The sequence below is a fragment of the Zosterops lateralis genome, assembly GCF_965231275.1.
Source record: "Zosterops lateralis genome assembly, chromosome: 7".
Classification (NCBI taxonomy): domain Eukaryota; kingdom Metazoa; phylum Chordata; class Aves; order Passeriformes; family Zosteropidae; genus Zosterops; species Zosterops lateralis.
The window spans coordinates 14,120,279-14,134,923 of NC_139767.1; the positions used below are offsets into that span (position 1 = coordinate 14,120,279).

The following is a 14,645-nucleotide window of genomic DNA, read 5'->3' on the forward strand; positions in this document are numbered from 1 at the left end:
CACAGCCCAAGGTTTACACTGTCTTTTCCACATGCAGCTGTTGGAGCTCAGCAGGCTGTAACTTGGTGGCTCTGCTGCCTGGTGTTCCCTTGCCCTGGCTTTGCAGGAGTTGGGGTGAGACATGCTCACTCTGCTTCCAGGCATGCTTTGGAGCTTCAGGGGCAGTCAGCATGGCAGATGGATGCAGGGAGATCTTGAAAGGTTGAATCCAATGGTCCTGAAAGGACAACTCATAGACTCATACACCTCCAGAAACTACTTGCTAAGACAATGGGCACACTCTTCTGGCCAGCAGAAGTTAAGGTAAGTGCTTCAGCAGTCCTGGTGGATAAATGAGCACCATTTATAGTGTCCATCCCAACTGCCTCAAGGATGTGACTTAGACTACCTAAGTAACTATATATCTTAATAAAGCTAGCACATGATTTTCAAGGAGATTTAAGCCAAGGCTTAAAAACTGATAAGGGTTAACAGGAAATCTCCACCAGTTTACTTCAGTGGGGAAAAAAAATCCACAGAGACTGAATTTTCAGATGGGCTGGATTCCAACTCTTTGAGCCTAGGACTCTTAAGGAAGCATAAGCTGAATTCCAAGAGTTACTGTTAATTTTAAACAGTAGATTTAATCTCTTAAATGAATTAGGACTTTGCAAAATAAAGTATCCTTAGTTTCCCAGCTCATCATTTCCATTCCTTTCTCATAGAGTGGGAATGATCTTTATGATTAAAACAAAGCAGTGTTGCTGGCTGAAACAGAAACGGAAGAGCCTGATAACATTGGCTTATCTTCTTCTTCAGAAGATTTTTAACTTTGCTACCTTGCGGTCATTAAGGAAGTATCTCTGAGTCCACAAGGGCCAAGATCTAGGCAAGCGGACAGTAACATGAGCTGAGCAGAAATACTATTTCTGTTCTTTCTTTGTCTCTGCCTGCATAATATCAGAATATAAAACAAAGCTAAAAAAGCCCCACCTCTCCTCCCACCAAAACCCCAAAAACCCACCAAAACCCAAATGCAAACTCAAACACCCCACCACAGGAAACAACATGAGTAGCTAGCTGGAAACATTTCAAGAAAACATTGCTCCTCTGCAGTGTATGGTAAGCACTCAAAACAGAGATCTCTAAAAATACCCTGACTTGGAAATTAATCAAGAAAATTATTCCTCTCCATAAGAACCAAGGCTGTAAAAATACACAGTGTAATATTCACAGCAAAAGGAGGGATAGTTGATCCACCCACTTATCCCAGGAGCAGAGAGGAAGATCCCTCCTTCTAAATAACATATTGTGAAATGTCCCTACATCAAAACTAGTGAGATTTCTAGTTTTTGATGTGGAAGAATTCAACTGACAGAGGTTACAGCCAAGGCTATTCTGGTGCATGTAACTGTGAGCTGGAATGAGCTCTAGCACTTTCTGGACACTGGGTGTCAGTCTGTCATTAATATTACAACAAAGCATGTCTGAGATGAAAAAAAGTTTAAGTGCATCAGAACTACTGTGAATTACATGTGAATCACCTGTTATAGTCTGACTACAATTCCACATCAACTTTAAACAGTTGCTTAGGAAACATCTATGAATTATGTTACTGAAAAAACAATCTATATATTCCTGAAAAAACAATCTATATATTCCATGCTTTTTCATTATGCACCTGAGTCATAGAGAATACTTTCTCATTATTTGAGTCATGAATTGAAGATTGTAATACCACTCCTACTTTTTAAAGAGCAATTATATGACTAAAAAGATATTGCTAGAGAAACTTTAGTTGACTTAACTTTATCAAATTACTTTTGCAAATGAGCTTTTCCTTGCTAAAAAATCAGCAAAATCTTTAACACTACACCAAGATTGGCTATTCACAGCGAATTTCTTTAGGTACTCTTTTCAGTAGTGGGCTTTTATTGGCCATTGTAGGGACAGGCTATTTAGCTGTACCAAGCAGCCATCTTTCAGAGTTCTCAGTAGCTCTGCAGTTATAGAGGACAGGAAGTAGGAAGTCTGGTGATTACCGTGTCATCTAGAAAGGTGGACTGCCTTTGTCCTCTTGGATCAAATGCTTTTTCTCGTAATCTGATGCCAGCATAATCTCCCCTTAAAGCAAGGAAACAATTTCTGAATTACAGCTGCTTCTAAGCAAACCAGTGCATAGGAAATGTAATAGATGACTCTAAAGCTAGTGCAAGACCAAGGCTAAATGTACTATGATTCAGGGCTAGGAGTCTGCTGCAGAATTTCTCACCAACAGTTTGGAAGGTTTGAAGCCTCTCTGACTCCAGGTGCTTATGAAGAGGAATTCTCTCTTGATGTTACTGTTCCTTTCTTGCCTCTGCCTCTCAGTTTGTGTGCCAGGGAAATTAAAATATGGCTTCATGCAGGATGGCTGCTTTCTCATGTTGTTTAGAAACAATGCTGCTGAGCTGAGAGAAATTAAAAGAAAAAAAGTGGCAAATCAAAATCACCACAGAGAAGAGGTTAAAACTTCAGCTTGTGTTATCAGTTTCAAGCTAGATGACTATTACACTTCTAGGCATTGAGTTTCACTGCTGAGTGGCTGGTTGGAAACACTGCAGACCTGCTAACAAGGGAGGCAGAGACTATTCACTGAGTTTTCTGATGGATCAATTACTTGTAAATGAAACTACCAACTTCTACTACTGTTTCACAATTCTACCAAATGGGACAATGAAAAACTAGACTTGATACCTCCCCAGAGCCCATCTAGGGTTCTATTTCCAATGTTGGGGACATACAACAAGGATCCTGGCTACTTGTTCTTTCATCAATGTTATGTTTTTGCTTACAGTATTGGGAGAAATTTTAACAGTCAAGAAATCCCGACATGCTGTTCTAAACCCCACTGTTGTCCTTCCAATGGATGCAGGGCGCATCTTTCATGGGATTGCTGATGATAGCCAATCTATAATGATGGCTAGCAAGTCACAGAGAAGCTATGGGGTTTTGTACATTAGGAAGGTTTGCAGGCTGTAGTTCTGAATGAATGAGCCATTCCCCCTCCTTGGAAATGTACTTCTGTTATTAAATGATTTCCTAGTAAGAAATAGGAATGGGTTTATGATACATGATCGTAATGTTGCCTTTCTTTGTGATGGCCTAAGAAAATATAAAAGGAAATGTACTGTCATGAGAAATACATGATCTCCAGGAAGAAATCTACTTAGCATTTATAGAATTTGTGCTGTGCTTTCTCTTCGTTCTTTGGCAAAAGGAGCATCAAGCTGAGCATTCCCTCACCTTTCATGCCAGCTGAGGAGCTTGTAATTAAGTTGAATTTGATTTCTGAGAGCATCCTTCATGCATGCATCATGGCAAACATGTCAAAAACAGAGCTGCTGCTTGTTTGTTCTGAGGAACACAGATCTACTGCCTGCCAGGCATAACTCCAGCAGTTACACCCCACCCAGGGCTTATCTGCTGCTACGGCCAGGCAAGAGCAAAAAGTGACCTTCACAAAGTGAACACAGCCGTGCCAGGACTGACCCAAAGTCCTGCTAAGCCAATCCCTCTCCTGTTATGTGGCAAAAATGATACCCTGATGAAGAAAGGGAGTTCTCTGAGATGAGTCCAGTCCCTAGTCCTCAGCTGAGCTGACCCCTACCCTTTCCCCTAAAGGAAGAAATGCTTCTGTGTCATTGCAAGGCAGGGAAGGCTGCTGTGTTTGTCCCCTTCCCTGGTAAAAATAAGTAACATTCACTAGTGGATGCCTGGGGAAGAGATGGGAGAACTTGCCAGCAGGCATCAAACTTTGTCAGTGTATTTCTCTGTTCCCCAGTTCAGGACCGTCTTGAGCAAGAAGTGTTGTCTTGGCAGTTAATAGCTCTTGCTTGTTTTTAATGTCTACAAATTTGTCCAATCACTTTCAGAATAAGTGAAATTGAAATTTTGAGTAAAGACATCAGCAATATCTCCTGGCAAAGATTTCCACTGTTTCAATAGGGCTGTGTGGGAAAGAGTTTCTGGTTTTAAGAAGGCCAACTGTTAATTTAATTCACTGACGGGTATGCTTAATAAACTTAGGAGAGAAAATTTAGGACCCTAAACTGAGATTTGTCACACATGGAACATAGAATATGTCTTAGAGGATACTTACATCTTTTTCCCATACCCATAGCACTAGCATTTAATGGCAGTCTGTTTCCCTAGAGCAAGAAATAAAGCTACAGGTAGGTCTGTGTGCCTGCAGAATTGTTACCCACTGCATGTCTGATTTTCAGGATAGGTATGGAGGCTGTTTTGTCAATCTGCTACTTAATTAAGTTGGAATGAATAAATATATTTAATAATTGCCATTATCTAATGCTCATCGGCTAATGCATTAACGAATACCTCAAAATAGGAGTAGGGCATAGGACTCTTGCAAAGGGCTACCTTTGTCTGTGGCAGAAGGTGTGATGTTCAGATATTAGAAAGATTAAGTACTTGTCAGTAGAATTGCCTTGCTGAGGTTTAGAGCTTGAAATGTTTCAATAATGTCAACTCCAGAGGGAGGTTTACAAAATTTGGGAGAAGGATGTACTAGTGATAGTGGAAACAAAGAATGTAGAATTTACAAGCCACAAGGACATTTGGCAGAATTCCCAAGATAAGGAAGAAACTAACAAAACCAACTCATTAACTATGCTGAAGTCAGCCTCAAGTAGGTAGAAGGTAATTCTGGCAATGGGAGATTGGAACCACCGACTCAAATTCACCAACACAAGAGAGACTGAGAATGCAGACTGTAACAGTAGATAGAATATTAATTAATCAAAGAACTATGTAGCTTGTAGCCAATAAATAATTATGCCTTTGTTTACTAAAATGTATGAATAGCTGTAGTTTTTGATAGTCATTGTGCTGGCTTAGTGGATTTGACACCCAGCACCCCTTTTTGTGCAGAATTGTAGAAAATCAAACACTTCACCTCTCTGTGGGGACCGGCCTCTTGCACACCAGGTACAACAATCCACTTTGGGAAAACAGACAGGTTTTCAGCAGCTTTATTCCCTTATAAATTGATTAATAATATTTGGATGCTTTCCCTGTAGGTGTCATTTCCTTAAAATATTTAACATCATCACACCAGCAGACATAATGCCAGCTTTGTGAGGGCAGATTCAAGGGTGTCTGGAAAACAATGCATCAACTTGCACAGAAACGTGAAGTACGTATAAAGAAAACGAATTCCTTTTAATGGTCACATTTTAGTGTTTTTCTCACTGAAAGCTGAAAACGGTCAATGTCTGGGTGAGGTGTGTCCCTGAGAAGACCCCCGGCCGCTCCAGGGCCGCTCCAGGGGCTCTCCAGGGCCGCTCTAGGGGCGCTCCAGGGGCGCTCCAGGGGCTCTCCAGGGCCGCTCCAGGGGCGCTCCAGGGGCGCTCCAGGGGCTCTCCAGGGCCGCTCCAGGGGCGCTCCAGGGGCGCTCCAGGGGCTCTCCAGGGCCGCTCCAGGGGCGCTCCAGGGGCGCTCCAGGGGCTCTCCAGGGCCGCTCCAGGGGCGCTCCAGGGGCTCTCCAGGGCCGCTCCAGGGGCGCTCCAGGGCCGCTCCAGGGGCTCTCCAGGGCCGCTCCAGGGGCGCTCCAGGGCCGCTCCAGGGGCTCTCCAGGGCCGCTCCAGGGGCGCTCCAGGGCCGCTCCAGGGGCTCTCCAGGGCCGCTCCAGGGGCGCTCCAGGGGCGCTCCAGGGGCTCTCCAGGGCCGCTCCAGGGGCGCTCCAGGGGCGCTCCAGGGGCTCTCCAGGGCCGCTCCAGGGGCGCTCCAGGGCCGCTCCAGGGGCTCTCCAGGGCCGCTCTAGGGGCGCTCCAGGGGCGCTCCAGGGCCGCTCCAGGGGCGCTCCAGGCCCCGGGCCGGGCGCTGACGGGCGGGGCCGCTCGGGACGGGGCGGGGCCAGGCCGGGCCGGGCCGCCCGCCCGCCGCCGCATTCGAAAGTCGCTTGGCGGGCCGGGCTTCCTCCTCCCCTCTTCCTCCTCCTCCTCCTCGTCTTCCTCCGCGAGGCTGTGCCGGGCCCCGGCGCCGCTTCTCGGGGCGAGTGCGAGCCTTGGCCGTGGGCTTGCGGAAGGGAAATAGGGGCGCTGACCCCGCTGGGTGCCCTCGCCTCAGCCATGGCAGCGTGGGAGGCCGCCGAGATGTCCTTCAGCCTGAGCGATGTCCGGGAGCGGATGCGGGAGAAGAAAAAGGGGGCCTTGAGGACTGCGAAGTTGAATGCCTCGCTTGCATCGAAAATCAGAACGAAGATCATCAGTGAGTATTTGGCGTTGCGCTGTGTACATGTGCCGGCTGCTGTGTCAGTTTATAACCAACCAGGCCCTTGGCCTGACACCGGGGCGGGCAGCAGTCCCTGGGGAGGGCTCCTCTGCTGCTCCTCTGCTGCTTCTCTGCCCGGGCTTTCCAGTGAACTCAGTGCCCTGCAGATGAGTGTCAAGGGCCACTCAGGGTGCCCAAAGGTGTCTGAGGTATTTTAGTGTGCATACATATAAATACATATGCACAGTATTTTAGTGTATATGCAATCCTCTGCAGAAGCTAGGCCAACTGACTTGTTTTTATGGGAGGTAATGCAAAGATGGAACAGGAGAGAATTTGGACTACCTTTCAAAACTCAGATATTTCCATTACTTTTATTTAATTGTTTTGAAATTGGGAAACAGAGATGCAAATTTACTCAAGGGCAACTATAGAGCAAAACAGGTTTTTCTCCCATTTTTTTGGATGGTGATGAGAACTTACCTGTAGGTGACTTGTTCAAAGCAAGGAGCATATATTTTTAAACTCAGCACTTGAACCATGCCATCACTCATTAAGAGCTGAAGCAGTAGCTTGGTGCCTGAGTGTGACCCACTGAGAGTGGAGAGGGTATCTGAAGTGTTGCATGTTATTATGGAATTTCTTTTCCTTGTGTTTTTTATGGAGGCTTCTATTGCTGAAAGGAAGGAAGGAAGGATACTGCTGATTTTGTGAGGGGGCTATTGAGTTGTAGAGATCTGATCTGAGGAAGGCTGGTCTAGGAAGAGAAAGAATTACAGTGAGGAGAGAGGTATGGATGAGACCTTGGATGCTGATGGTGTGTGGTACTGCTCTGTTTCTCACAGACAACTCCTCCATTATGAAGGTCTCCCTAAAGCAGAACAATAAAGCCTTGGCTCTGGCCCTCAATGCAGAGAAAGCCAGTGCCCAGCGGCTCACCCAGGAGAAGACCATCCTACAGAAGGAGGTGAAGCAGTGCCACTTCCAGAACGCCGTGCTGCGGCACAGGCTCGCCTTCCTGGTACGGCACCGTGTGGCTGGCGTGGGGAGGGTGGCAGGCAAGGTGCGCTGCACCAGCATCCTAACCGTGGGATTGAGCTCTTGTTGTTGGGCATCTGGATTCTTGACATAGGGAAAAGGTCACCATTCATTGCTTATTTTTGTTTCCAAGCTGTGTTCTCCTCAGAACGTGCCTCTGGCTGCTAGTATCCCTGTTGGAAGAGATGTTTTGATTTAATATCTTTGTGGCTTCTCTCTCTTTATTACCTCAACACAGAATAACATATTGAAAAAAATGGAGAATCTTATGGCTGCAGTTAAGATGGCCGAGCTGTCTGAGGTAAACCATGGGAACTGTGGACACACTGCTCTGGGAAGGGGGCTGTCTTTTGCTTTGTGTTGCCTGCTCACTTCAGTGTTGGATGCTTCACCTGTTTTTCTTTGCTTGCTTGAGTTGTGCTGGCTACATCCTTCTTTTTAGCTTGGTGTTAAGGATTTCCAGGGTAACTCTTTCTGTAGGAAGAGCTACAGTTTTAAACTGTTTTCCTCTGGATTATTTGCTATATTGGCCAGTAGGTTTTTCTGTTCTGACAGGCTGTGACTTATTTTCAATTTCTTTTCTAAAGTATTACTGTGGCAACTTAGGATAGGGAATAGGACACTTTTCCTGTGGCCTATCTCCTGGGTGGATGGGAAAATATTTCTGCTTTCTAGTCTCAGATTATCTGAACTAGATTAACTTCATCCTTAGGCCATTCTGATTCCGCTGCAATTTATTCCATAATTTATTCCATAACGTGAGAGAGTTGCTGGCAGTACTTTACATACTTTCCAGAGAAACTGAGTTTCTGCTGTTTCTATGCAGACAGCTGCATGAGGGATTTCAAGAGCTTTTAAATCATTCTTCTATTTCTCTTCTTTCCAGTTTCATACAAATTCTGCATCCTTGTCCAGTTGCCAGAAGAGCAGCATGACTGAAGATAGCTGGGCTGATGATATTGCAGATGGTCAGCTTCTGAGGTGGGCTTTAAAATGATACCATCAAGCTTGTTCTGAATTTCTATATGCTAAATCTCTTGTGTTTCATGTGTGTGCCCAGTTGCCAGGTTTGCATGAGATATCTTCTCTGAACCACCACTCCTGGATGGTTTTCTCTATTCTGTCTCAACTCCTTGTCTTGTTTGTCCTAATGCTGAGTCTGTGCAAAAAACAGTCTTTTTACCTCCTTTTTTTGAGAACATGTTACTTTTAGGCAGTTTTCTCTCTGTAGTTGGTGAGCAGTGCAAGATTTGCTTGAGTCAGTGAGTGCCATAGCTGGATACTTTGATGTTTGTTACATAAAAATGCTTAAAAGTCACCTGCTTGTATGATGTAAGCTTGCATTCTGGAAAGATGATCAGAGCAGGATCTCTTAAAGTATATTTGAATTCCTGTTTCTCCTCTGTCTAGTCTCCTCTTTGAAGACAAGGCAGTCATTGGAGCTACCCACACGTGGCCTGTAGTTAGTCTGCTGGATTCTGGATTCCTGTTGTATATGTGAAACATGTGAAACATGATCCATTGCTGCTCTTCTTTCTCACCAGGGTTACACAGATACCGATGAGAGTGCCCATCTCCAAGCTGCATGATGCAGAGCAGCAAGCTGGCAGCTCCACAGCAATACAAACATCCTCAGGAGAACTTCAGAGACCTGCTTCTAATGCAGGAGAACTTCAGAGATCTGCTTCTAATGAGGCCCTGAAAATTGTGCCTGTTGCCTCCAAAGATACTTTGCCACCATGGCATGAGAAGCCTCAGTTCCACCAGGAAGAGAATGGCAAGAAGGTGACTGAAGCAATGGCAACAGAGGAGGCTTTTCATGACTCTCACATCTTTGGAGGTAAATCTGCATCTCTTGTTGTTCTTCTGGTATGGTTTTGTGTCTGTGCTCAGAAATGCATGAGTGCCATAGCTCCAGTTAGCTCTCCACCACAACTCCAGTAGCTCCTAATGACTGGTAGGAACTACGTGCTCCACTGGGGCTGTTATTGCTGGAGTTATGTATATCCCAGAATCAGTCTTCAGAGGGATATGTGGCACATTTGCAGTAGATCAAGCTCTCAAATCAGGCTTTTTGAGTAACAGGCACTGAGCTTACATAAGATTTTTGGAGATGTCTGAAAGTGCAGAATCTGACTAGGTGCACCACTGTTTCTTGTGGATTTGCCATATAAATAATAACTCTTATACAGATCATAAGTGTTTTTAATATTATGGCTTTTGTTTAGAGGACTTGCTTTGGGCTGCCCTTTTGTTCAGAGGGAAGTCAGCTAAGCAAATCTGATACACAGTAAGTTTGGGGAGTCCCTGTAGAGACAAAATCATACTTTTCTATGCTCTGGATTTGTGGCAGTGTATGGAGCAAGGTTTTTAATGGTTTGGGGAAAGATGGCATTTGCCTGCTTCATTTCTCAGCCTTAGAAATTAATATTTTCTTTCCAACAGATGTCTTGTGCACCACTGAACAAAATCCCAACAATTTGCCAGCACTTCCCTGGGAAAGCCATGCTCTTTCATATGAGGCTGATTTGATGGCAAACCATTTCTTTGATCGTCTCTCACAAGGGCACGTTACTCAGAGGAGAAAGCGTTCCACCCTCTTTGCTACGAGCACTCCATCTGCTGCTCTGGACATCTTCCCACACACCAGTTCCTCTCAGGCAGCTTGGGGTAGTGCTGCACAGGACAACAGCAGCTCCAGCAAGAACAGCACACAGCAACAGCTCAGATCTCCCAGCCCCCTGGCTTCACCTGCTCCTGCTGCTGTTATTTCTCATAGAAACTCTGTGGGTAAAGAGACCTTTTGTGAGCAGCCACAGACAAAAGAAACCGGGTGTGGTGTTGAAATGGACCCCAGCAATAGCCGAGTCCCTGAGTTTGTTCCTGTAAAGGTTAAAATCAAAGGTAACTGTAAAACTGGAGAGAAAAAGACTGTTAAAAAACCAAGAACAGGAAAAAAGAAAACAACTGCAATTCAAAACAGGGCAGGAAGTAGTCCTGATAGATCTCAAGGTGAAGAGTGTGCTCAAAATGCAAAGAATCTTCTTCAGCCAGAAGTTGCAACATCTTCTAGTGAGACGGAAGTCTGTGAGATGGGGCAGAAGGTGTATGAGGGGGCTCTTGACAGCAATAATAGAGACTGTGGTGTGGAGCACCATTCCCACTCTCCTGATGAAGTCCAAGACTTTGGAAGTACAGAAGAGGTGAATCCAGCACAGTTGCAGAGTCTTCAAAGTGTTGACTTAATGCAACAGGTTAAGAAGGGAGCTATCTTTGAGATACAAAGTACAGAGAGTTTGCTAAAAGCCTCTGTTCATACCTTCTCAAGTCATGAAGTTCCCTCTGCTGATTCCACTCTACAAAATTCTCCAAAATTCTCAAGTGTTAGCAGAAAGAGCATCAGACAGAAAACCAACAGAAAAACTAGAGTAATTAGGCAAAGAGATGATTCTGATGAGGAATATCTGCCAAACATTGTGATAATACCAGAGACCAAGGCTGAAGAACAGCCTAAAAGAAGCACAACAAGCAGGAAGAATACTGTCAGAAAAAGCAACTGTGATCAGAGAGATGAAGTTAGTGCTTTTAGGCCCTGGATAGATGTTCCAGGAGTAGCTACTGAGAGCACAAAGGATTTGCCAGGTAATCTTAAACAGCGCAGGGAAACTTATATTATCGATCCTTTGGATCTTGCAGGAAGCTTGGGTCGTTTCCGGATAGAAGTTGAAGGGAGTGAAAATGTACCTCCCAAGTCTATTCCTGGGAACAAGGCAAGCAAAATCCCCAGAGCTGCTAAGAGCAATCAAAAGAACAATAAAAAACAGACAGAGGGCCTTCAAGAAAAAGGGCAAGGTAAAGTTGACAGCAATATGGATGCTTTGAAAAAAGGAGCCTCTTGCAAACCCAAGCCTCAGAGGAAGAGGAGCAACTCTCGACCTCCAGACACTGATTTCCTGGCCAGAAAAAGTGATGGTGCCAAGGTCCTCATTGGAAGTTCCACAGAACTTGCATCCAAGCAAACTCTCCCGATGGGGAAGTTTTCCTTCATTACAAATGTGCTGTCTGAGCCAGATGCTTTTCTAGAGGAGCAGCTACCTGAGATATCACTTGCAGATAGTCTTACAGACCTTTCACACAGTCTTGAATCCTCTCATGTGAGCAGTGCTGCAGTTTTGCCTGTCAGCTCCAGACTTACAGAAGTATCAGTTTCCAAGAGCTTAAATACTGAGGGCAACAGAATACCATCAAAATCCCCTGTTTGGTTGAAAAACTCCCTGATAATTAAAGAAAAGACTGCAGAGGAAATACCTGGGGAAAAGAACCAAATGCAGTCAAGTTCTTGGAGCTCATCTTCACAGGAACCTGGTAGGTGATAAGATGAGAAGGTACCTCTATTTGGTGTTGAGGGCAAAAAGTCCATGCAGCAAGTACTCTCATTTTCCTTACTCTCTTCTCTTTTTTCAGAGTTAAAGATCAGTTTCTGGTACACCATTTATGCTTCCACTTGGGCTGGCCAGTCATTTCTGTGGCTGCATTTACTTCTAGTTTATCAGCATTCCTATAAGAATTTCTGTCCAGTTGTCCATGTGTAGATATTGGGACAAGACTAGCAGCATGTGCTGAGTCTTGCTTTACCACTCTTGTTATCTACAGGGCATGCCTATTAATTTAGAAAATCCAGTACTCAAGCAGTTCAGAAGTCTAATTTGTTGCTGACCCTGCCTACTAGGGTCAGTCAGTATTACTGGGGCACAAAATACCAAGAAGATGGCAAATTTTTGGTCCAGAATGGTTAGTGCTGCAAGGTGTCAGACTTCATGTATCTAGGTGATATCTTCACTGGAAATTAACCAGGAGCCAACCTAAATTATTTTGGTTGTGGTTTTTATTTGTTGTTTGTTTGTTTATTTGTTTTTAAAAAGGATTTGGGGGGTGTATGCCTGAGCTGGTACTAGAGTAGTCAAGCTGATCCTTGTGGGGAGTTTGCTGTTAATGGATGCTCTGTAAAGAGAGTAGGTTTTCCTTTCTGTAGCTGTTGACAAACAGGCCTGTTACAACTGGAGTGGGCTGTAGTTTGCAGAGAGGGAGGAAGTTTGTTGTCCTTCCCTCCTCCTTTTGTCTGACTCCACTTGGAAGGGTGCAGTGAGCACTGGTCTGTGTCTTGCAGAAGTTGGAAGGTTGCTGGTAGGTTGGTTGTGTACCATAGGCTTGCTGTCTGCCCCAGGCTGTAAGCTCCTGGGCATTACAGCAATTGAATAGAGTTTTTCTACTACATCAGGGCCTATGATACTATCAGTGTTAGTGATCTGTATTTTTTCACTGAGGGGCCTAATTTGATTTATGAGCTAACTTTTGAGGAGCAGATCTGGTATTTTTGGATTAAAATGGTCTCCTGAGTTTAGAGGTAATACAATTGGATTCTGGATTGTGCATGTTGAGAGAAACCTGGTAATGCAGCTCTTTGAATATGAGAGCTGTTATATCTTAGGGTATCTGGAAATGATTTGGAATCCCTTTGATCAAACCATGTGAATGTCTCCCTTTGCAGGTCCCAGGCCACTTCGGGACTTGAACAGCACCAGGGTTGTGTCTCCCTCGGGCTCAGAGGAAGCACTGGGGCGCTCATCCAGGCGGAAACGGAAACCAACCTGCTACAAAGAGCCATCCATCAATAGGTTGGGCTTTAAACTATTCCTTCCAAAGGCTTTTCCCATGCTGCAACCCCTGCTCTGCTCTCATTTGCTCCCTCTCCAGGGATCCTCTGTTGCTTTGTTTAAAGTCCTTCTTAGCCTTTGTGTTCTATGACCCTCCTCTTCTACCACTGTGTGGTTTTGCCAAGATTCTGCATCAGCACACATAGATGTTTAGGCTTCTGATAACAAGCCACCAAAGATGTAATTTTATTTGTTGAAATGAGCATATCTATTGGTAGACTGCATCTGTGGTACTCCACTGCTAGTGAGGCAGTAGCATGAGGATAAAATATAGGCTAAAGACAGCTCAGCAAAAGCCCTGATTTCATTTACATTCTGTGATGACTAAAATGTTACAAATTATTGAGTAATACTTTCCTTCTGAGAGCAGGCTGTATCTATATTCACTAGCAGATATGATACCTAAACAAATAGCTGCATCTTTTTCCTAGGAAACTGTAGATTCAGTACATCCAATGGCTATTGCACAGAGTCATGTACTCCTAAAATGACAATGTTGTTGTTATATAATGTTACTGGGTGTGTTTTTCCCTGCAAAGTGCCCCAGGCTGAACTTTCCATGAATAGCTGGTTATATTGCACCAGAAAGTACTCTGTATTGGACAAGAAACAAACTGTACCACTTAATCATCTTATGGGGAAAAACTGCACTAAAATCAGAAACTTTAGAGACTAAAATCATACATGTAATTCAAGGAATAGTTGATATTTCAATGTAACCCTTTTGGTTCTGCAGGAAACTCAGGCAGGGTGACCCATTTACAGACACTGAGTTCCTCCACTCTCCTCTCTACAAAAGAAAAAAGAAGCCTGTCAAAGCCGAGGGAATGACCAAGATGAAAGAGAACAAAGAATGCCTTCCTGAAGGATGTCTCAGTGCCAAGGCAGGCAAGTTCATAACAACAGAAAGGATTCAAGACTAGAATAGTGGTTGAAAGGCAGCCCTCAAGCTCCTAGAAGCTAGTGTGTTTAGCAACAAGCTACAACTCTGAAGACAGAGACCTGAGCAAAGATGAGGTGGCTGACCAGGCAGCTGAACTATTCCAACTAAGGAAACCCAAGGACCAATTTGACAAATCAAGCCTTGTACCATGGATTTCTTCTGCTTTCAAATCTTTGGGACTCATGAGGTGGGGAAAGTGGTTGACACAAATTGATGGATGTCTGTTTTAATGATGGGGCATGGCCCTCATGTGCTGTATGATTAACCCCTAGCTATCTTCTGCTTCCTTCCTCTTCTCTCCCCATCTGCCATGTAAAGCTCCCTGCAGCAGATGATGAGCCCCATACCAACCAACATTAAGGAATATTTGAAAAACAGGGTGCTTAGGACCAGACCTAAGCATGTCTTGTCTCAAAACATTCTGAGTTTTGCTACAGGAAAGGTGACCAGAAGAGAGGGTCCTGTGGGACAGAGCTGTTTAAAAACATCTCACCTTTTCCTATCACTCCTTCAGTCTTCTTGTAACTCCTTGAGGTACTGGAAGGTAAGATAAGGTCTCCCTAGCACCTTCTGTTTTCTAGGCTGAACAACCTCGACTCTCTCAGCCTGTCTTTGTAGGAGAGGTATTTCAGCCCTCTGATCATCTTTGTGTCCCCCCCTCTGGCTTTGCTCCAACAGGTCCATATTCTTCGTAAGCTGAA

The 14,645-nt window shown here is 44.6% G+C and overlaps 1 protein-coding gene across 1 annotated transcript; it reads left to right on the forward strand.

Annotated features, from left to right (window-relative positions):
• The first annotated feature begins 5,819 nt into the window (after positions 1 to 5,819).
• Positions 5,820 to 13,968, forward strand: LOC310911771 (uncharacterized protein). Its single transcript, XM_083865694.1, has 8 exons — positions 5,820 to 6,246; positions 7,095 to 7,270; positions 7,526 to 7,588; positions 8,174 to 8,268; positions 8,832 to 9,127; positions 9,733 to 11,652; positions 12,836 to 12,962; positions 13,738 to 13,968. Exons 1-8 carry the CDS (start codon positions 6,108 to 6,110, stop codon positions 13,922 to 13,924), a joined length of 3,003 nt encoding a protein of 1,000 aa, XP_083721820.1. The 5' UTR covers positions 5,820 to 6,107; the 3' UTR covers positions 13,925 to 13,968.
• The last annotated feature ends 677 nt before the right edge of the window (positions 13,969 to 14,645 follow it).